At 41.7% G+C, this 23,598-nt stretch overlaps 1 protein-coding gene across 2 annotated transcripts in view; it reads left to right on the forward strand.

The window, feature by feature from the left end:
- The window catches only part of LOC134866514 (disabled homolog 1-like), a 44,707-nt gene that overhangs the window by 13,718 nt on the left and 7,391 nt on the right, over positions 1-23,598 (forward strand). Inside the window, exons 2-9 of one of the 2 annotated variants that reach the window (XM_063886724.1) lie at positions 4,123-4,737; positions 11,704-11,843; positions 14,746-14,844; positions 16,574-16,705; positions 17,639-17,758; positions 18,141-18,179; positions 20,594-20,659; positions 22,392-22,451. In XM_063886724.1, coding sequence (XP_063742794.1) covers positions 4,668-4,737; positions 11,704-11,843; positions 14,746-14,844; positions 16,574-16,705; positions 17,639-17,758; positions 18,141-18,179; positions 20,594-20,659; positions 22,392-22,451 — 726 coding nt within the window. In that variant the 5' untranslated portion in view covers positions 4,123-4,667. The remainder of the gene's footprint in view (positions 1-4,122; positions 4,738-11,703; positions 11,844-14,745; positions 14,845-16,573; positions 16,706-17,638; positions 17,759-18,140; positions 18,180-20,593; positions 20,660-22,391; positions 22,452-23,598) is intronic. The other variant, XM_063886725.1, reaches the window with a different exon arrangement.

Below are 23,598 nucleotides of genomic sequence, written 5' to 3' on the forward strand. Positions count from 1 at the left end.
AGGGTTAATCTAAGGGAAACATCAGGTCAATATCTGACACTTTAAACCAAATACCTACCTAGCATTAGCGTGTTGGCATTTTCAACAGGCCAATGTTAGTATTTTAACCTTAGAAAGTGCACCGCTTTCCCTAAGTACATCCGCTCAGAGCTGCTATCTTATGCTGTGTTTCAATTTAGATGATTTGGTTTGTACACTTCCGTGTAGTTTGCTGTGTACACTACTTACTAGGGTGGTGCATTAATTCTGACCGGGTAGTGTCGAATCGAACAAGGCCGTAGTTCAGTTACAGAAAATTAGGATCGCAACATTTGACACCATTGTGGTTCTCATAGTGCACTGCATTTTGCCATACTTGGCATGAACAAAACATTAGGGAAGGTACAGAAATACACATTTGCACACATTTGTGTTGCTGCTTTACATTTTCATATATTTCTGAATTCAACCTGCTATCACTGTGCGCAAGATGATTAACCCCTTTGACATGTGGTCACAAATGTTAATACATTTTAGCGATGCCCCAAAGACCCGTATGCCAGTCAACCATTCGCTAGTCAGGAGTCTAATTAGTAAAAAAAAAAAGAAGCAATTTAATCCTATCTTTTTAATCTAATCATAGGCTATCTGACACTTGTAAGGTCGCATGAGCTGACCTTATCGTTGATTCTTAGAGTGCGATAAGAGCTGAAGCTGTGGAAAAAATAAGACATATAGTAACAGTTGGCCAGCCTTCACTGGTGACAAAAGGTAACACAGCAGGAACATTCAGAGGAGCTCTGCTAGGCCAGGTTGTGACAGTTGTGTCCCACTCCATGAGCTGGGGGGCGTTTTGTAACAAAGATGACCAGCGCGAGGTGCCAAAGCCGGTCTGTCGAGAAAAAATTCCACCAGCCCAAGGCCATGCCAGCCTTGGCCAGGCAGAGATGTAGATTGTGCAGGGGAAGGGGAGGGGGCCTTCCCTGCTCCTCAGCAGTCACCGCAAACCAGAAAGCACAGCCTGCATCTTCCATCGGGACCACAGTGAATGGAGGTGTAATTGGCCATATCCAGTGATAGATGGCTGTTCAACCTTTGTTACTCATCGGTGGCAGGATGCGCGGGGGCCTGTCTCACAATATGAGGTTGATTGTGCAGTCTATTAAACACCGGTCTCAGGAGGGAACGTGACTCGCAAGAATGCTGGGGCTTAGAACAGCACCTCAAGTACTGCATGATCTGATTTAAAAATCAACGTGTGATTGCCCATTATAGTTTTTAGACAGTAAACATGATTGAAAATCTGATCACACTTAACAACTCGTTTCCATCCAACGAGCAACCAGGAAGATTGAAATCAGTATAATTGTTGCAAATTACAACCCTTTGTCTCTCTGCAACATAAATCTAAATTATGGTTTTTATTGCGACCAAATTAGCACGTCAAGAATTGAAAGCAAAAAAACACTCATGATTATTGATCATGAAGCCGATTAACGATGTGACTGGTAGAGTGTTTTTTAAGTACCTGCACTAAAGGTTATAGGAATCTTTCTGACAAACTGATGAAAAAATGAACATAGCATGGTGTCACTTCATGAAAAAGATTCAAACACATCTCATCGTATTACACTGCAGCTGCATGACAAGATGTATGTTTCTGCATGATGCCCAGGGGGTCTGGTTCGCCTTGTGAAGGTATACACTCCAGAAAAATCAATGGCTTGCATGATTGATATCTTCGATGTGAAGGAAGAGAGTGTTGCCATACATCAGGTTTTCTCAAAGCATTCCGGTTTTTGTTCAATAATCCGGCGACTGGGCAAAGAATCTGACGCAAGCAGGAAACAAACGTCTAAAGAGATGATTTGTGAAATGCCGGCAGAGAAAGACAAAGACGGCGGCGGGTTGACGGAAGGAAATGAAGAAATGCGAGCAGAAATGAAATTGACTTCCCTCAAGGAAGTTTCATTTTGCACTTGAGAGAGGTAGAGCTAAAATGAACAAATTAATAAATAAAGGGTGGCTTTTGTCAAGGGCTTTTGACATCCTCCAACTAGAGTAGCTGGAGAAACGAGTGATGCTCGTTAACTCTGACCCAAATCATAAGAGACACTGGGAGCTGTTAAAACACAGAGCAGATTGGGGAGTCTGGGTGACCTAGATAGCATTGGTTTTGACAAGCCGCTGTACATCACATTAAATCGCTCTTCCGTCTAACACAATGAGGCATATCTCTCTCATTGGTAATGAAAATTACATTCTGATAAGGTTCATTGTGACATGGAAAATACCTCTTCCATCTCTGGCACTTCGAGGCTCTGTTTGAGATGTACTTATGGGAAGATTGCCCCCTTTTGCCTGGACCTGGGTGAAATTATCTGCCTCATAAGTACACATGAGAGGTGACACATGGTCTAGACAGCCGTGCACAAAGAGAACTGGTGGTGATGAGGCAACCAATATGAGCTGGTGTTAAAGAAAATGAAATTTCTCTTGACATCACGGCTCATTTTGGAATAAAAGGAGGGTTGATGGCCTTGCCTGCAGGAGGAGAATGAGGATATAGCTGCAGAGAGACTATTTCCAAGATCCATTTGTTTTACGCATGCATACAGGAATGTAAAAAGCAATGCATATACTCTGAAAGGATCTCTTTGCTTGACCGAAATTGAAAAGGACAACGTAATCTGACTTATTTCTAGAACTATCTAGCCATACAGCCCTTTTTGTGACCTCAGCACTTTGTACGTGATTCAGTGGCCAACTCTACAGAAGAGTACAACCAGGCATAAGTAAAATGCCTAAGTAAGATATGATAGGGGTACACATTATTGAAGATAAATGTACATTTTGAGAAAAACATTTCCACATAAGGTTGAACTTTTTTGAATAAATCAAACTCATAGCGTTAAGCGATGCCTGGCTGTAATGCTCTTTTGTGCAACCCAGGATGTGAAAGTATAGTGTTTATATCTAGATTGGATAAATAGTTAAATCTTAACAAATTGCATTTGTCCCCATATGGTTTGTTTAAGTTATACTTCTGGCTGCTAGCCTTGCAAATATTTTTCAGTTTTATGTTTCCACATGTTGAGATATCCCAGTTTTTTACCACTATCACAATACAATGGCTGTGAATGGATTTCCGTGTTTGGTTCTCCAAACATTGCAAAATTACATACAAAGAAAAAAATCAACAGTGTCCCAGTTACTGTGAATAAACTACGATCTTCCGTGTGATGGATTTCCTAGGGACTATTGTTTGATCTAAAAAAGTAGTTCTGGTAAAAATGTCCCACATTGAGGTTGGTCTGATTATAATATGTAACAGGGACACTGATTCTGAACCATTGTCTCAACCTGGCCAAAATAAACTAAAGTTAAAGTATATCTTTTTTTATTGTTGACCTTTAATGAGTCATGAATGATTGTTTTACACCGGAAACAGTTTCAGTAATGGGCAAATATTGAAACAAGACTCACAATGTCAAACAATGTCAAACAGGATAATGTTTGCCCGGTGCTCGATGTGCAGCAGCACTTTACAGCCTGGGGTAGGCTGAAGGCCTCTTCCCCCAACAATGGCCCATCACCGTGCCAACGGAAGCGGTGCCAGCCATGGTGCCAGCTTGGCACGGACCCCAATGTTAGCAGTGGATGATTCAAGGGCATTAAAGCACAATGTGGGGGGTTCCAGTTCATGGGCAACAGTGCCAGGATTTCCACCACAGTTTGCTTTGAAACAGCCCATCATTCGCCGCTCTCTGTTACTTCCCCTCCTCTCGAGCTGCTTCCTCGTGCTTTGAGCATTAACAATCCATCTTCTGAAAATTGACTTTGCATGCACAGAAGCACCGGTCATGCTTTAATGTTCTATATTTACTCACAAGCTGAGTATAAAAACAAGAGAGTCAAATATTCCGCCACAGGTCTCTTTAAAAAGCGGGCATTTGCTGCACATCATTAAGGATTGATGAATTGTTAATAAAATCTTTGTTGATTTGTTAAATTGCTGCCTGCCATTTTCGTCTTTTAAATTAATGCTGTAATGAGTGTTTAAGGGGACATGTGTTTTTCATTTGAATGTTTAACCAGCTCCAGCTTAACATTAACTGTCAACCCTGTCTCTTTGCCTTGCAGTGCTCGGAGCGAATGACTGTGATGGGCTGTCGGACTGCATCTGAAGTAATCTCCCAAAAAATAATATCCACTCCTGACCTACTCTGAAGAACAATATTTGATTCAATCAATGTTGCAGTGTTCCCCTGGAGGGAGTTGCTCCTGAGTAATAGGTGGACCCTCAGAAAAGAGCAACAGTGGACCATGTGATACTTGACCTTCAAAGAGTGAACTCAGGTACACTCCAGAAGATGTCAAATTTGATCTGAGGCTGCTCTCAAGAGGATCACACATAATTCAATCATCCTTTTCACGTGTGGTTCAGCATTACTTCTACACGATGGGCCAGCAGTGACGGAGCGTACTTATCAATGACGGATCTTCATTTATCCAGGAGTACCAGACATCTCATCATGGATTTGAATGAGATTTTCCCCACCAAAGGGCGACTGTAAAAAGAAAAAGACTGGAGTGGGGAGAAATTGGACTCTGGGAGTTTGGGAGGATTAGTGTGCTGCTAACCCATGGTGGATCTGCTGTGAGCGGGACGAGGGACTCAGTGGAGGATGTCAGCGGAGGCCGAGCTCCAGCCGGGTGTCAAAACCAGCCAGCGAAGGGAGTCCAGGAGGGTCAAAAGTAAGTGAGAGTTTACTGCATTGGTACAAATATTCTGTAAATCTGAAATGTAATATAAAAGGCTATTATGGAGTGGTGCGGGAATGAGTCCTAAAACCTGGAAATTAGTTAGAATTTTACAGCTTCCTTTTAACCTCGTCTGAACGTTTTTTTGGACATGATTGTGGTTATAGCCCTGAAATACGGTCCGTGTTCGACACAAGCTTAAGAGTTTTTCACTTTGTTCTCCGACATAAAATATGTCAGTAAATACCCATCTTTTAAATATCCAAAGGTTTTACATGTCATAAAAAAACAACAGTTGCTAACAAGTGACTTAATGAGACATCACGGTAAAAACAATTCTGCATTTGGCTTAGCAATGTTGATGCACACCCATGAAACGGTGATGTAGTTCATTTTTAAGCTTCTTGTACTTGTAGAAAAGGGAGTCGGGACAAAGTGTTAAACTGGCAGCTTTCTTATGTTTGGCAGGCAGTGAACATAACTTTTAGTTCTGTTTGTATGGAGCTAAATAACGCTGGAGTACATGGAGAGAGGGTTCACTCAGTCAGACCCGCTGAGAGCTCCCTGTCATCCCGGGGATCCAGATGTAGTAACAGCTATCGCATGTAGCCCCAGGGTCTAGTAGCGCCCATGATTTAGGTGTCATGGACAGGGTAATTCACACCCCGTCGCTTTGATGAACAGCATAAGTGATGTAATAGGACGAGGCATTCTCCGAAACTTCACCAGGAGATTGAAATGGGATTGAATTGGCTGAGAGGAGGAAATATAGTGAAGTAGAAGGTCTGAGATTCACAGGGAGAGGGGAGGGGGGGGAGAGGATGCAGTTTTCTTTGCCCTCCCTTTCTCCATTCCTTTTTTTTCCTCTCATTTCTCCATCCATATATAAAGCCACTGCAGCTAGTCCAGTAAATCTGGCTTCTGCGGGATGGCTGTAACGAGGCCGTGGGGCCAGGTCCTCTGTGGCTGTTTCACTGGCCCTGTCGGCTTGGTTAGATAAATGGCCAGGCTGGAGGAGGGCCCATTGATTTCAGTTAAGTGAAAGGGGGAGTGCAGAGCTGGGGGGGGTGGGGCTATGATACACTCTGCCTTGCGACGGGCTATCAGCACAGGCTATCAGACCCTGACTTTACCGTGTTAATCACATGGGCTGCAGGGACCATTATTGCAATCAGTAAAGGTGCTATTTAGATCCATATAAATGGAAATGGAGCAACATAAATGCAGGCAGACTTGCAGACAGCAACGCTAGCTAGTTGTTTGTGAACAGGTTGGGGCCAGTTGAAGGACTCTACTGAGGATAACGATGGTGACATGTATTTAAACAAAGCACTGTTTATATTCAAATGTCTGGAAAGCAACACTAAAAGTTGGGTGATGTGAGAAGGATAATGTTGCCGTTATTTTATATTTTTAATCTCGCAAACAATGGAGAAGTGAAAGGAATACAATCCCGGAATTGGGAACTTCTGGTTCCTTAATGTCAAAGTCTTTTTAAATTGGGTTTTTGGTTAGATGCTTGAAATAGGGTCTGTACATTTATTCAACAGGGAAGGCAAATATTTTGCAGCAAAAATAGGATTTGTTGCTGCAAAATCTAAGGCACTAACCAATCACATTGTTGGGAACAGTTATATTTATGAAGATTATACGATGACAACATGGAAGCTCTCACGTCCAAAAGAACACGGACACATTTTTTTCAACCTTGACAAACGCTGCATATACCAGATCCAATCCTTCAGTTCCTACTTTTCACATTAAACGCCCTATACATACATAGTATGTTGTTTGCAGGGGAGTATTTTATATTTTCTTACTGCTTATTCGTCATGTCGCTCAGTATGACAAGGCCTTTGTTTTGGGCATCAGCCCATCGTTTCAGATAATACATTAATAAACACATTAGCTATAAATATTTTATTCCATCTCTGCTAATAGCTCACCTAAATCGTACACATTGCTGCTTTTTTAAAATTCTTTAAAAAACTGATTTATACTACATTTGTCTGTCATGTGTTTTGTGTTAGGGATTTCTTAGCACTTGCCATTCCTCTCAAAATCTGTTTTGAAAAATCAAAACAGCAAGCAGGCTCTGACTGCCATGGTAAAGCCAGGGCTCCCCTCCATCCATCAACAGAATTGCTTTACTTGCGTGACTTTGCTCTATCTCCATAGCAACTGTTGCTCTCCCACTGTAATCTGTGCGCAAAAAAAAGATTCATTTCATAAAGAAAGACAAGGAATAGAGGACAGAGAGACATTGAAACAGAGTAGTCGGAGAACGACGACGATGCGGCGAATGGAAAATTAGAGGAAATTGTCAGTCACCTCTCATTCTGAATGAATGACATTGGGAAGATTGTAAGAGACAGTACAAATAGTAACCATTTCACCCTATTCAAACACTATTTCCCACATTTGAACAAATCAATTGGTTCTCATATCCAACTGCTCAATCCACTGCTTTACAATGAGTGTTATAATGGCATCGCTGCGGAGCCTGTATATAAAAAATGATCTCGCCCATTTCCAACCACTAGAACACATCAATACCTTTTCTATTTCAATCCAATCGTTGGTCCAGTGCACAGGCGATCTACACAATGACCCTCATTATCCCCGTAAGGGCTCCAACGATTAGTCTTTAAACCAGGACCTCGATTTGCTGTTGAATGTCAAATTTGGGTGGAGGAATTTTGACATTGGTGTTAGGTGAGGGGCATGGTACTGCTGTTAGTGTTTGTGATGGCAAATCTGCACGTTTGCGGAAGCTTATGGAAGTTATTTCATGCACATGGGGGAGGCAGATGGCCGGGACAGATTTGCTTTCCTGAGACTTCCATTCTCTTTAATGCTGTCACCAGCCCCCTGCTCCAAAAGGATATAGCAAGGATTTTCACTTTCAACTCAAAATAATGGTTAACCTTAGGATTTTCCGAATATCTTTTCAAAGTTTTTGTTCTGTTCTAAGATGAAAATCCTTGAAAAACAATTATTCATTTGATTAAATTAGTTAGTTTATTTATTATCGTCTCTCCTTAAATAAATAAGATAAATGCCTGTGACATGCCTCACTCCATGTCCAACAGGAGTGAGTGCACATTTTTAAAGCAAAATACATTTTTGTTTTTTTCAATATTAAAAATAATGAAAACTACCTTTTTTTTTCTTCTAAATTTGGACTTTTTCACTTTGAAAATGTCTGGAACAAGCAAGTGAAAACCAATCGTCCAATAATGGAATCTATTTCTTAATGGTATAATGCTAATATTAGTAGCATAACCTTTGCTTAATCTAACACTGCATTAATAGCAGGTTGAATATTGGAAAAAAAATGGAAAATTGTGTTGGTGATTTATAATTCGAATGTCAATGATACATATGAATGAGCTGAATTATTTAGAACAGCCCTAGTTAACATTGAATGTACGTGAACTGAGAGTAGGCATCAGTAGGCATTGTGATACTTTCAGTCTCATTTTAGCGTAATGCATTGCGTGCGTTGCCTTGTAGCAGATGGATATTGACAGGAAGAGACGAGCAGACACAGATACACACTCGGAGCAGTTCAAAGGTTAAACTGCTTCGATGCCCAGATCCCCAACAAAAAGTTTCCCGCTGCCAAGTCCTTATATCTAGAGGGGCACTTCTGACTCTCCATCTGTTGCCATCTGTCCCTTCACTGTCCCCATTCTAGTGTGGCAATGAGGACGATGCAACACTGTGATCAGAGACAAGCCTTGTAACAGTATGGAGCAGGGCGAACAGTAATTGTTCTCTCCATGGTCCTGGTGCAGGGCCTGTGTTCAGGTTGGTGACCGTAGAATTTTTCTTAAAGGCACCTCTGATGTCTTGGCTGGTCAATCTCAGCTGCAGTTTTGGAAGATTCTGCTTTTTCCGTCTTTATTAGATTGCTGTAAATGAGGTCAATGTGAAATATTAATGGGTATTGTGAGAAAGGTCCCAGAAAGAGTAGTGCAGTGATTTCATATATTTCTAGGTCGTCCTGGTATGTAGCATTGCATTTGCTCCCCCGACCAATAAGCAATAGAATTTTTCCATTGGATTTCGGAATATTGCCGAAAATAAGATTTCTGGCAAAAACACGTTTGTGATTCTTACAAGCTTTGTTCAGCAGGATCATTTCCACATTTTGACACCACTTTTATGATTTTCTGAAGCATAATTGCAACTACCAGATGTGAAAAGCTAACGTTATGCTTTAAAAAAGACTACATCACGGTGTCATTGCTCCCATCCCCACCGCTAAGCTAAAGGTAGCTAATGTTAGTTGTCTTCTTTAGAAACGTGATAGCAGCCGTCATTTTTAGGACACCGAGAAGCTTCGGACATTCACCCGGACATGTAGAAACAAAGTGATGATTTTTAAAGCTTGTTTGAACCACAGACATTATTTCAGACACGTAATCATTAAAAAAAACTGTTGATTTCGAGACAATGGAACCGAAAGTGGTAAAATGCTCACTCTTTACCAGATTTAAGGGCTTATTTCTGCACCATTCTATTCTGACCTCTGAGTCTGAGGCCACCAGGGCTCTTGTATGTCAGGCATTTTGTCCGATGTATGCAATGCACTTAGACGCAGAATAATAGTACACAGTGCTTTAGGCAGCCCTCTGTCAGACAAATTATGAGCGTCAAGCTTATGGGCCAGAAATATTGTGAGGACCATTCAACCTTGGGTAATTGTAAATCCAGAAAGCCAGAGGAGTATGTATCACCTCCCTCTCACACACACACACACACACACACACACACACACACACACACACACACACACACACACACACACACACACACACACACACACACACACACACACACACACACACACACCTTCCTCTTCTCTCCTCTCCTTCCTTACAGTTAAAGTAACAACATGAAACAGCATGCCCCGCAGCTCTTTAGTTTTCAAATACAGCACACTCGCTCGTCTTGATCTGAACCCAGAGCACGTAGCGTACGAGTTATGCCACTGTGTCAAGACGCTCATTCGGTATGCAAGGCCTACTTTTTTTTGAGGATCCGTGCATAAACCTCTAAATCTCTCCTGAAGTGTTATTAGGGGGAAATGGCGTGTTGTATGTAAAGAAACAAATGGCACAGAACATCTGGCTAAAGCTCATCTGAGAGAGCTGCACTAAATTGGACCGATCGTGTTTAAATTGCAACTGGAGCAGCATGCATTTTACATTACATTAGTGTATGAGTCAGTAAAAAACTGGATGGAATACATAACACTGTAAGAATAGGCTCCAGTCGCTGTATGAGGTATGGTTTGGAATAAAGTACAGCAATAATTATCATCCGCCCTCAGCAAGCTTTGAAACAGCACATTGTCTGCAATAGTTTAGTGAGTTCGTCATCAATGTGCGAAGGTAATTTCTGTACATGGTAGATGCCAGGTTTCGTTTGGTTAATTTTCAGAGGTACGTGGTGGCTGTATATAACACTCATTATCCTCTGGCTTCGAAACAAGTCTGAATTAGACCCAGATTTGACATTCACTTGCTTAGAGACTTTAATGACTTTAGCATCTTAAAGCCCTCCTCCCCCTTTGGAGAATTGTGCCCTCATGAATTAGTGAGAGGGTGTGCATAGCCAAGACAAGTGCTTGCATTTGACGCTTTCTCTCCATTTGCACAAACCACTTAATATCCTTTTTTTGATTTTTCCTTTTTGATTTTCCTTGGAAATTCATTAGATTGTAGAAGGAATTCCATTTGTGTAGGAGTAGATGCACTGTGTGTTTCTTGGAGGGAAAAGGTTTTTTTCGCTGTAATACATTCTTTGAGTTCTTGGCAGTCTGAATTAGGGATATTAAACATCCTGCCTCTCTCGCACAGAGCTCAGCCATCCTCTTAAATATGCCATTAACAGATGTGCTGTATGGGACTCTTGAGCTAGAATTGAGTGAGCAAGGGGCCTGAAAACCGTTAAATTCTCAGAGGTGATGCTGACCTTGATTCTGGAATCCTGCTACCTCGTCGTGTAAATGGGGCAGGAGATGATGTTTTGCGGCTATCAAACCCAGCACAGGTTATGAGGGGATGGTTTATACATTGCATACACGCAAAACTGCGCTAAAGGCTTGCAAGTCATAATCAAAAGAGTTTGACGGTAGGTAGCGTGGAGACTAAATGAGAAAACTGGCGGTGTCAAGGTGATGTCAGGGCCGGTTCAGAGATGATAGACAGAATAATCAGCAATGGGGATGGGAGGGAGAAGGTGAGAAATGGCATTATAAAGCCCGAGGCCGGCCAGACACATTTGCAAATGCGCCCCCCCCCTGTCCCAAACCACCAGCCCACCCCCCGACATCCATCACCAAGGGAGGGCCTGGTGGATTATGGGTGAGCGCTGGACCGAGATGATTCCTCTCAATAGCAGCCATTCAAGCTGGTTTGTCACCACCAATGGCACCCATGGGAACTGTGGGTGTGGGTCAGGCGTAGGAGTGAGCCCCCCACACTGTAACCTTCCGACCGGGCGTTCTGTGTGAATGCCCCACAATGCCTTGCAATTGGCGAGGGCAGAGTGTTCTCAATGTTCCGGTTGTTTTCTCATTAAGTCCAACGGCTTTATTCAACTTCATTTTCAATCTCAAGTTCAATTTTCTTTCAATTTAAGCTTGCTCTTTCTAATTTGCAATTCATTTTGCATTTCCTATTCCATAAATATTTATACCGGAGCAGCCAACTCTCTCACTCACACACACACACACACACACACACACACACACACACACACACACACACACACACACACACACACACACACACACACACACACACACACACACACACGGTAGCTTTTAATGTATGCCTCAAACAGGGCATGATGCTAAAGTTGTGTATTTCAGTCGTGCTCACATCCTTGTTTCCTGTTGTCTTTTTCTTCTCCTTATTTTTCGGCCTCTCTTTTTATCTCTCTCAGGTCAGGACCGCACTGAAGCGGGGCTTATTAAACGTTTCCGTGGAGATGGCGTGCGTTACAAGGCCAAGCTGATCGGGATTGATGAAGTGACTTCGGCGCGCGGGGACAAGCTGTGCCAGGACTCCATGATGAAGCTAAAGGTGTGTGTTTGTGAGTGTTGGGGAGAGCATCAATGAGCTCCTTCACTCATCACAGTCAGATGTGGAAAAGGCTTGTCCAGTTATGTCTGTATTGTCTGTTGAATGAGTCATATGAGCTGTCCTCTCCTGTAAAGGACTCACTGAAGCTCCTTAAAGAACTGACCACATAGAACAAATACAAGTCCTAATAGGTTACTCTACAGCTCTTTATCACGTAGCTACTGTAAGGTTGGTTTTATATCTGTTGCTAAATGTAAGTGGCCTTTTACTTCAATGTCCCTCTAATAGGCTGCTGTATTTCTAAAAGCTCACCATATTTATTCACCTAGCTGTTTTTGACCTTGGAGGCAAAATGGCTTCTTATGTTTAAGACGCTTAAAGCCAACACTTAACTTAGAAATGTTCACTTTTTAGAACCCCCTCCCTGCCTTTTGGATGTTTTCTCATGTCAGTCCTAGCCTTCTATTTTTACAACGATGTTATAATTGTAGCACATATGCAAACTGTGATAATGTGACCTAGATAATATTTCAGCCTGTGTTCTTTAGAATGTTGCAAGTTAAATTAGGTCAAATTCAGCCCTATAGTTAGTTGAGAAAAAGTCTTCATACTGGTGATCGTGGATGAAAGGGTTGAGCGTTACCAAACTTATTTTGAAGTACAGTATGTGTACAAAAATGAGCTGGTGCTAGGCCTTTAAAGTTCTCCATTCTCGCACATGCACTGTTACCCAAAAACAGGTGTTAGTCATTCCCAAAACAATGGCTCTTTGATCGCAGACAGTGGAATAGTACAGCTATCCTCTCATTTATAGCCGGCTACCATACATTTTATAGGCTGATAAGAGCTAGCTAGCTACCTACTTAAAATAACAACACCATTTTGCCACAAGCTGATTTATTTATGTTTTCAGCTGACTCGGGTAAAACTATGGTCGGTTCATTATTCCAAGCGCCCGTTGTACGGAAACCCCAATGGAAAAAAAAATGTCCCATTGGTCCGAAAAACCCATTTGTCCCACAGTTTATTAACACAAAAGCAAACACCTATTCTCGGAGCAATGAGCCTTCGGATCGGTGGGTGTTTTTTTCTTTTGGGGTAAAAGACTGGGGACCAACTGGCTTCCGGTGCAATGAGACATTTTTTGGACTATTGGGTTTTCGTAATTATGGTCCTATGGCACAATGGCAACAAGAATCTTGAAACAGGGGTCTTTAAAAAGCATTTGATACACCTTTTTTCTCCCGCTATAATATTGTACTGTTAGTATGTTAAGGAAAAATGTAAGATTACTTCATTCTTACAAAATCCTGATTGGCTGCTTTGACATAACCTATAAACGCACCCAATAGTGTAGATTTAAAAAACCCTTATCTTGTATCTTTATCTTTAGGCAGGCTAAATTACAAAGTTTGAAACTTAGGTTAGAAATTCGAAACACATAAGCATCTTTGCAGTGGGTGGCTACGGGATAAATCCTCCTCCAAAAGAGGACATATACGCCATGTTTTTTTAAGTATCTTTTCACACTCTTTGCTGGGGCTTAAATGTGTGGGAAGCCCCAAGAGAAGAGGAGGGCAGTCAGAAGGCAAAGCCTCTCTTCGCCTATTTCTATTTCCAAGTGAAATGTCCAATAAAACAACTTTTTCCCCCACCCCGATGGCATTTCAGAAGTGCCCTCCATATGACTCCAGTATTCACCAGCTAGCAGCCATTTACAGTCTATGGGGCAGTCGATACAGGCCTGCTATTATCTGGACAGGGGATAAAGGAGGGGATGCGGTCTCTATTGAGCTGCCTCTCGTTGCCTTGAGGACTAATCCACCAAATTGAGAAGCCGATAGCTGATTGACAACATCCATCGACTCGCCCGCCCGCCCTCCTCTCTCTCACTTACTTCATCTTTTCCTTATCCCCATTGCTTGTTCTGCTCTTTATCCTCACCCTATTCACAGTCCCTTGATTCCTTCAGCTCCTCTGTTTCTCATAGGAAAGATACATGTTAAGATGGATATGTTGCCTCAACATCTCCCTGCAGAAGTAGAGCTCGATTGTGATTAATGTAACCCATTATGTCTTTTAAATATTAGCTGAGCCCTAAGAGTAAAAAAAATCTGAAGTGGAGGATAGCTGAGGTCGACCACTCTTCAGCGTTCCTGGTCCTGCAGTTTTGTCAGATGTGTTCAGCACAGCAGGCAGGACGTTCTTCTTCTCGTCTCTTCTCTTCTCTTCTCTTCTCTTCTCTTCTCTTCTCTTCTCTTCTCTTCTCTTCTCTTCTCTTCTCTTCTCTTCTCTTCTCTTCTCCTGCAGGCTTTGTTATCTGAAAGACATGTCAAGCACACAGGTCGCGTCAAATGGAACACGGTGGAGATGTTAATTGTTTTCTTTATTAGAGCTGAGAATGTAAGGGAAAAAAAGTGAGCTGCTGAGATCCATGGGAAAAAACGTACTTCAAAGGCTGGCTGCCGTGTTCAGTCAGCACTATGCAAAAGTTGTCGAAGCGAGCTGGTCGGTCAGCAGCTATCCATTCTGTCAGCAAATCTCACCTTATTGTTGTTAGCTAGCACTTGTATATGTCACATTGAAGTGCAGTAAACCTACTTCAAGAAAAGGGAGAGAAAAAAAGGTGCTCGGGGGAGAAGAAAAAAAGGCCTCAATAATAATAACTCTTGCTCACAAGTCGACGTGTGAACTCCTCTGAGAGTGAAGCTTCAAGAAACGGCACATGAAAGAACATTCTGTCCTATCACACCTTACGTAACTACTGTCACCGTACCCTACAATATCCCCCCTTCTCCCACTGTCACCCTCACCTGAGTCGGAAGAGGCGAGGGCTCACCATCTTTCATGCTGAGCTCATATCCTTTCATCTCCTCATGTCGTTTCCTTTAATCTCCTGCAGGGAATGGCTTCCTCGGCACGTTCCAAAGGGGAGCACAAGCAGAGAGTGTTCTTGACGGTCTCTTTCGGCGGGATCAAGATTTACTGTGAAAGATCAGGGGTGAGTAGCATGTCAGCGAGGCCCTCGCCAGCTGCTGTACTGTGAACCTACAGTGTAGGACATCCAGAGGGCAGACGCTCGCATGCTTCAGTGCACAGCGGCTGCCAACCGACGCCATCTTGTCAGTGCGGTTGACTTATTGGTACCACTGAAATACCTGCGCAGAGGGAGGATGATTCACAAGGTTGTGCTGAACTTTAACCAATTGTATTTGGATTCCAAATTCCTGTCCAAATATTGATGCGGAATGAGATTGCCTTCCATGTGATATTTTGCCCTTTACCCTTGAACTTGACAGCTTTAAACTGCAGGTCTTGCATTTGATATTGAACCCCAAGTACACTGGGTTAACCCGTGAGATCTAAGGACTACTGCAGGCCCTTTACTGTAAGATCTGTCAGGCCCTGTCTGCTTGCTAATGATAGCGCAGTGAGCAATGTTAAGGTGATGTTAGGAGACGGGCTGTTTCCGCCTCCATACTGGCCTCCATCCCCCTGGCGGGCTCCGGGGCCTGCTGTTCCATTACAGGATGATCGAGGCACCCGGCTCTCCCCAGTCCTGGGGCGTAGCATTGGCTGGATAGGCCCACTATGCTCATCAGCGCTAACCGATAATTAGCACTCAGTTCCACCCCTTAATGATCATTGCCGCTAATGCTAATTACACCACGGCTCCACCTCAGCTGTCATTATAGCTAAACTGATAATTACCTAACAGCGTTTGTCCTGTGGCTGCGAACCCCCCCACCCCACAACCAACCGTCTACTCTCACCCCCCCCCCCCCCCCCCCCAAAAAAAAAAAAAAAAAACCACCCGTCTTTGATAATATCTTCTTTCACTGTTAATGAAAAAGAACATTAAGCCCCGCGCCACCACCAAATAGCTCACCAGCTTTCTGACAAGCTCATTTGTTGTTTTGGAAATCATGCCCCCTAATGCTCCTCATTTTATTTACTGATTACCGGCAGTAAATAACACTCAACACTTAATATCCCTCTTGAGTTATTATGGGGGAACGGGATCAGCAGTGTCAGCAACACTGAGATGGAAATATTTTATGTAAAGCTGACTTGATTCTGTGCTGAATCCAGTAGACTAGTCATATTCGTTTTGTATTTTACATTAATCTGAGGCGTTACCAGCGACAGTCCCTGCTGAAAATCGGCTAATTTTCAAATGAAAGCTCCTCCCCAGTGCCTAAGCTTATCTCTGCTAATAGAGGAGCTGCAAGTGGGTGTGCCCGAATGACAGCTGAATTGCTCTGTGTGTATTTGGGTGTGTGTTTATGTTTTGAGAGTGTTTTTGGAGGTTTCTACTTCAAAAAAGGCATTGAGCATCACAAAACCTGCTTATATAAGAGAGTATAGCAAGGAAGACCAAGAGGTTTTACACAATCTGACATAAAGCACTAAACAAACATCATGCGACTGGATTATACGTTTAATATTAACTATAGTGCCTATAGAGTTCTGTGAAGTATAGATTTGAACACCCTTGAGTCTCTCCTCCCTCTGTGTTGGATGTGTTTGGCTCCTCAATATGCAAAGATGTTTAAAGTAGGTCTGACCTACTTTCCCTGCCAACACAGTGTACAGTACTTGTAAAACACTATTTAAAAATGGAACAAGACATGCTTTGCATCTGTAAGGGGAGCAAGATTGTGTGATTTTTCCGTTTTCATCAAGCCAATGTGGTCCTTTCTGTAAACTTTGACATGTCTGCCATGTAGGTGCTCATGCATCACCACTCAGTGCACGAGATCAGCTACATCGCCAAGGACACCAGGGACCACCGGGCCTTTGGCTACGTCTGCGGGAAGGAGGGCCACCACAAGTTTGTGGCCATCAAGACGGCACAGTCGGTAGGACATGTTATGTTCTTAAGTTACTTTAGGTTAGGTGAAGTCTCAAGCAATTATATAATAGACAGAGCCAAACATCTCCATATGCTGCTCTTACATTATCTGTTCAAAGTGACATGTCTGCAAAAAGAAATGGAGTTATTAAATCTCAAAGGTCACTCCCCATAATGAATTATATTAATTTATTGATGAGGATGATAACACGGTTAATTTAAGTTCTTGTCACCTCAGTATTTTTTGACGTAATTTTTTTGACTGAAATGACTCTAAATTACTATAAATACATTTAACGTGTTTTATTTATAAAGGTCACTCCACATTACAAAAAAGTTGATGATGATACATACCAATTAATTCCTTTTCACCTCAGAATTCTGTTTAATTGTTAGCTACTTGTACATGAGTTATCTGACTAACCAACTAAACCAATACTTTACTTACAAAGTCCACTCCTCAATAAATAATATTGATTAAATGAATGAGGGAAACACAGTCCAGCAGTTACATTATTTGACATCTCAGAATTGTGCTCAGGGTTTACTATTTGTTTGTAAGGTTGTGGTAGTTTTGTGTAAGAAGAGGATAACACAGTTAATCAAGTCCTTGTCATTTCAATATTTTTGAAACTATTCTACCCTTAGAGTTTTTCCTAGTTTTATTAGTAAAGATTTTTAAATAATTCAACAAAAAAACTATCTTTCTGCCCTGTTCATTTTCACCCACTTCTTCTGGATTTTTTAAAACTCGTCTACCTCTGTTTCTTGCTGCTGGCCTCCACATGTCCATCTTTCAAAACACTGCTTGTCAGTCACCTTGATCTTTCTGAAAAAACTCTTCTTTCTTTCCTCACATTTCTATTTATTTGCCCATTTCCTTTCCTTTCTCCTTCCCTCTCGTTAATATTTGTACTTCCCCGTCTTCCTCTTCGTCCAGGCGGAGCCTCTCATCATCGACCTGCGCGACCTCTTCACGCTCATCTATGACATTAAACAGCGGGAGGAGATGGAGAAGAAAGCGCAGAAGGACAAACAGTGTGAGCAGGCGGTCTACCAGGTAGGACATGTTTTTTTCTCAGTTTCATTTCCCATTCAGAGGCGAGAGCACACATTATAACTCGGCCAGCAATTCATTCACACAACAGAAATCTTCCTCTGAAGTGCTTCCCAGACTGTGTTTGTATGCACCATTGATTTCTATATTGAATATCTAAATATAATGGAAATGCAACAGGTTGGTTTTATTGGAGTCAGGTATGTGTGACAGGAAACGCATGTGTGTTGTTATGCTCGCTTGCAGGAAAGGACACTTGAAATGTATTTTTTGTTACCCGTTCTTCCTCCATTTACCTTCTAATGAATCTCCAAATTGGGTCGCACTGTCTTACTGTTTAAAAAAAGAAAATTTGTCATCTGCCTTCTGTCCCACCCCTGCACAGACCATCCTGGAGGACGAAGTTGACGACCCAGTTTACCAGGTAGGTCCGGAGGCACACAGCGCAGCAATCAAACACTGCTGAACGTGATGCTTTCTTGCAGTTTTTTCACTCTTAAAGCTTTGAATTGAAAGGAAACTCAATTTAAATATCTCCTCCAGTCACTGATGTGCCTGAATTAATGATTCATGATATTCCACCATTCCAGTAATACACTGAAGACCATCCTATGGACAGTTTTGTTCAACCATTCAACTCCCATTTGCCAGTGCAGTGTTGTGAAACCATATTTTTTCAGTTGATCTGTGTCAATGTTCTTCCAAAGACATGCCCACCCCTCCCCCCACAGACTGGTTGTTACCCCCTCCCCTTCTTTATAGCCTTGTGCATTTATTTGCCTGACATGTTTTCTTTTTTTTCTGTTTGCTCTCACTGAATACAGACAACACTAACTCTTACTCTGAATGCTATGTTCAGTGATACGTCCAGCCACCTCCCAGAAGTGTGTTTTGCATAAAGTCATTCCATGTGCAGCTTTGGATTATGTTGATGTTGGTTGACAAAACTCCTCACTGTGGCCAGAATCTTAAAGGAGCACTTTGACATTTTGGGAAATTCACTTTATACTTTCTTGCCGATAAGGTTGGATTCAATTCATTTCATTCACAAATACAGGTACAAGCCTAAGACATAATGGGGATATGTAAAATTGGACCAACCAATTTGAGAAAAGGTTCCCAAAAAATCTAGAATTGGAGAGCCTTCATGTAATATTCACAAACACTACAAGCTAAAGACACCTAACATTTGCCAAATACCCTCAAAATATTTCAGCAGTCAAAACATTCAACATTACGTGTCTTACATTTTGACATATTTGGTTAACAACTGCTTCCTTAAGCTCTTTTTAAAGATCAATGGCGCCAGCAGCTTACTTGCCTTTTTTAGCATAAAGACTGAAAACGGGAAACTATGGCCTGGTTTTGTCCAAAGGTAAATAACAAACGCTTAACTGCACTGAAAACAATCGGCAGTGTTAACTGCATCTGATTTAGTTTTTGTCATAACATCTAGTGTCTTTTGGTCATGTCTTCTCATTTTAGTGTCTCCTAAGCATTTTCAAGCTACAGCTGTTGCCATCTTTGTTGTGTACAGTTACCATGGTTACAGGTGTTGTTCTTATCTATCTCAAGGTTAGTGGTAAAGGACATGTTTGTTAAACACAGTGCCCATGTTAACTAATGTACTCAGAAAACAGACTCATAAATCTATTTATCATTTCCGAACGCAGGCTGATTGAACCGAAGGCTCACCTAGCATTAGCATTAACGCTAGCATTAGCTCAGAATCTAGATTCAACCACTTGTTTATTCATTTAAGTGCTGTTGTTTTCTGCGTCAAGCACAGAAGCTTACTATAGCATCTTGAGGAAGTTTTTGAGGGTTGACACCCTACTTAGAACCTACTCATCCCTTCCTACATGAAATACATCTTACTCTCCTTTCTTTAAATGTCTTTGTGCTGCCTGCATGTTTTTGTAGTCCGTCCCAACTTTTTTGACAGAGACATCATGTTCCTCGTTGAAAAATATTTTCTAGTTGAAGATGCAGGCAGTGATAGCTTTAAATCTGCATAGGAGATTTGGTTTTGCAGTGGAGGATACTGTTGATAATCAGAAGCTAGGCTACAGTGTATGATTCTGCTGAATGACGCAAGTTTAAAATGAATTCTTTGCATTACTACATTTGTCTTTAATGTTGTCCTTTAGTTTTTATTTGTTGTCAAAAATCTAGTTAATTTAATAATTGTACTTTTCATAGGGTTCTTTATTTATAATTATACAGTGACCTTTATTTCCAGTCATAATGCTAAGCTAACAAAGCTAAGCCATTTCTAGCTCCAGCTACACATTTATCGTACAGATATGAAAAAGGTATCCGTCTTCTCGTCTTATCCCCGGCAAAAAAGTGAACATCATATTTCCCAAAATGTCAAACTTTTTTAAAATTTGAGATCCATAGAGACATGTTTCCAACATCTTAAGAGTAGACACTGACAAATGTGAGACTTCCCTCATGGATCTCAAGTTGAATATTCTGACCTCCGTGTCTATTTTCTCTCAAAGAGGTGGAGCATCATATTATTGATGTTAAAAGGAGACCTCAAGCTTAAACTTCTACATTGCCTTGAACTTCTGCCTGACCTATTATACTTGTGCTCTTTCCTCTTTCCACCTCACTCTTTTTTCTTTTCCCCCCCATTCACCGCCTTTTTATTCGCCATTCCATTTCACTCCCTGCCCGACGCCATTCTCGCTCCCCTGTGCTTTCATTTATTCTCGTCATGTTTCACTCCCTCGTTGTATCTCTCTGTTTTATATGCCAACCTCTCTCTCTGTCTTCCCCTCTCATTGTTCTCTGCACCTCTACGCCTTGCCCACTACTTCTGTTCTATAGTACATAGTGTTTGAGGCTGGACACGAACCCCTCCGTGGCCCCCAGTCAGAGGAGAGCGTTTATCAGGTACAAAGACAAGCATTGCCCCCTTTTTTTCTTCTCCCTCTTCATACCCTGTGATAGATTATTATGGTAACAGTACTAACATGACTGTAAAGCACCTTTCTTAAAGAAGTTACAAAATGCACATTGTTTTTGGAGAAAAGGTTTTCTGAGGATTCAGTAGATAATCTAACTAGGGTTTCGGTTTTTAATATGGCTAAAGATGAGACATCATCCAGGAAAGAAGCAAATACTGCTTTGATTTATAAATTAAAATACGGTTCTGATCAAGTAACAACTGGTAGTATTTAAGGGTAAATCAATGCTAACCGTGGGAACAGATGTATTGCATTCCATGTAGCTTTTTCACGATAAAAGCCTCTTGCCTGTTAAAGTCACAGCAGTGGGATGTTTCATTAGCACTAGCAGTAACGAATTACAGCTCTGAGCAATGTAATGTGAGCGTACACTAAACTGTGAGGTTATCAATAAAATAAAATGACCTGCATCCTGACTTTGCATATGAAGGCAATTTGAATCCAGCATGGGATTGGCTGACACCGCCCAGTACCAATGAAAACTCAGACAAAGAAAATGTTAATACTTTCAACAGCCATTTCCGAGAAAAACTATGACCTTTTTGGTTTGATTTTATGAAAATCTTTAGGATTAAATATTTATAGATAATAAAAATAATTAGTTTACTTTAAAAGTACAAAAGAGAGTTGGAGTCAGTTTAAGGAATCGGAATAGGAGGATTTTTCTATACATTTTAATCTTGAAAATAAGTCAAACTTCAGTATAGCTGCTAACGCTAATGCATTTATTCTCAAGATTTCAACAGTTATTCGAACATTGTTGACATTTAAACTCTCCTTTTCTATAAAGTAATTCTGACATTTTGATCAGATTTTTCAAACAATCACATTTTCTCCTCTAATTGTTTTCTCTTTGGTATAAAAAATGTCTCATGTAGCATCTAAAACATCTGAAGAAGAGTCAAGGTCAGTTGTTCAGTCTGGATAGTTCACCTAAAGCCTTTAATATCTCCAACACTTTGACCTTTTGGCTTTAGACCAATTCAATGACTAGCTAGGACTCAAGAGACCTGTGGTATGGTTTAATCCTACCCTCCTCCCTTTTCTCTCCCTCTCTCCCTCCTCCTCCGCCTCTTTTTGCCTCTCTGTATTTTGCGTTCCTCTGAAGATGAAAGATGCAGAGAAGGAGATTAATCACTTGCCATGCCATTTGATCTCAGAATGAAACAAGATCAATAGGCTTGAGGAAAACGTAAGGAAAAGTTGAGGGAGCAATGGGGAGACAGGCAGCAGGGATAAGAGCAACAGATAGTCGGAATAAATGTGAGAGAAATATCCAAAGGAGGCCAGAGCCGAGGCGTTTTGATATTGTCAGATGAACTAGTTGAGACATACTGTTGCAGAATAACAATAGACTTTTTTAACACTCCCAGAACCAGCTCGCGCCATCTTCGAGCAATGTTTGCAATCAATATTGATTTAAGTAGAATTGATTCAACGAAACAGCTGTAGAATTAGCATAATTCCATTGCTCTAAAAGATAAAACCAAATCGTAGAAAAATGGACTAAATGGATATTGATTCAGAATGCTTTTTCTCCTTCAATAGAGATTTCTACTTCTTGTATTTTAATAAACGAGGCTGTTAAAAAAGAAAACGTTAAAAAAGAAGGTGTTGCTCTGTTACTTACGGATGAATCGACCTCCAATCCAATGCAGGTCCCAACCAGTCAGCAGAAGGACGGGATCTATGATGTCCCAAAGCGCCATTTCATGACTGTAGGTGTTTTTTTGGTTTTTGTATTATTTTTTTCTTTACCCTTCTTCTTGCAAACCTCTCTTTAACATCCTCTTGAAGGAAGTGCCTCAAGCCCCTCTTGACGGTGCCCATTGGTTATGTCAAAAACGCCAAGCCTAGAACGACTCTGTGGTGATGATGAAACAAATCTCCATTGGTCATGCCCAGCCTGTCTCAAGGAATAGGACGAATTGATTGGTCAACCAAACTCGGACATGTCGGCAATTTCACAGGAGGTTAAAGACGCTGGCTATGTATCCTAAATCCAATCCTGTGCAGAATATGACGCGTGTCCAACCAGATGGTTGAGACTAAATCAGTGTGTTATCAGGCCCGACCGATCAGATAAATAAAGGGGTGGCTTTTCCGTCCTTCCTCGGAGGATGAGGTGGAGAGGTTTGTAGTTTGGGTTGGTGTTGGTTTGAGCTGCATGCAGTACAATCAAACACTCATAAAAGCTGTCCCTGAAAAACAATATACGGAAAATCGACCAAAAAGCATTCCCCCCCCCCCCCCCCCCCCCCCTTTCATCAATATGAAAGTATATTTCATCTCATCCTGGTAGGTTTTATGAGTTCTTCACAACCACGCTACTACATCCCTCAAATCGCTTGTACAAACATTCATTCAAGCCTATTTCACCCCAATGTTCAGTCAGAGACAATTTCCCTGCAACTTTTGAAAACAGCCCCAGCAAAGTGCTTCTGTGCTCTCCGCTGTTTGTACACTCGACGCTCAGCATATCAAACAGATAAACTTCCCCGGCCCCCGCGCTATCTCACCCAAACAGCCCATGCCGGTATAAGTAGCAGCGCTTCCATATCTCTAAGTGTTACTGCTTGTCTGTTCATTCAGTTGGAGCTTTTTCAGAGCTTTGGAGCTCCCCTGATGTGTGTCGGTGCCTGCAGGGAGAGACCTCTGTGTACACTGTTTACCTTTTTCCCCAAATTCAGACTCATTCTGTGACCCTGAATGGTTCCAAAGTGCCGTGCAAACTGTGCAACGCGCCATGTCCCGGCTTATTCAAGGAGGACATAAACACCCTGTTAGCAGCAACACTGATTGCTGCTATCCTCCCTTTTTTCCTTTCTTTGGTTTAAATATATGTGTGTTTGTGTCAGTTTCTTT

The sequence above is a fragment of the Eleginops maclovinus genome, chromosome 6 (assembly GCF_036324505.1).
Source record: "Eleginops maclovinus isolate JMC-PN-2008 ecotype Puerto Natales chromosome 6, JC_Emac_rtc_rv5, whole genome shotgun sequence".
Taxonomy (NCBI): Eukaryota; Metazoa; Chordata; class Actinopteri; order Perciformes; family Eleginopidae; genus Eleginops; species Eleginops maclovinus.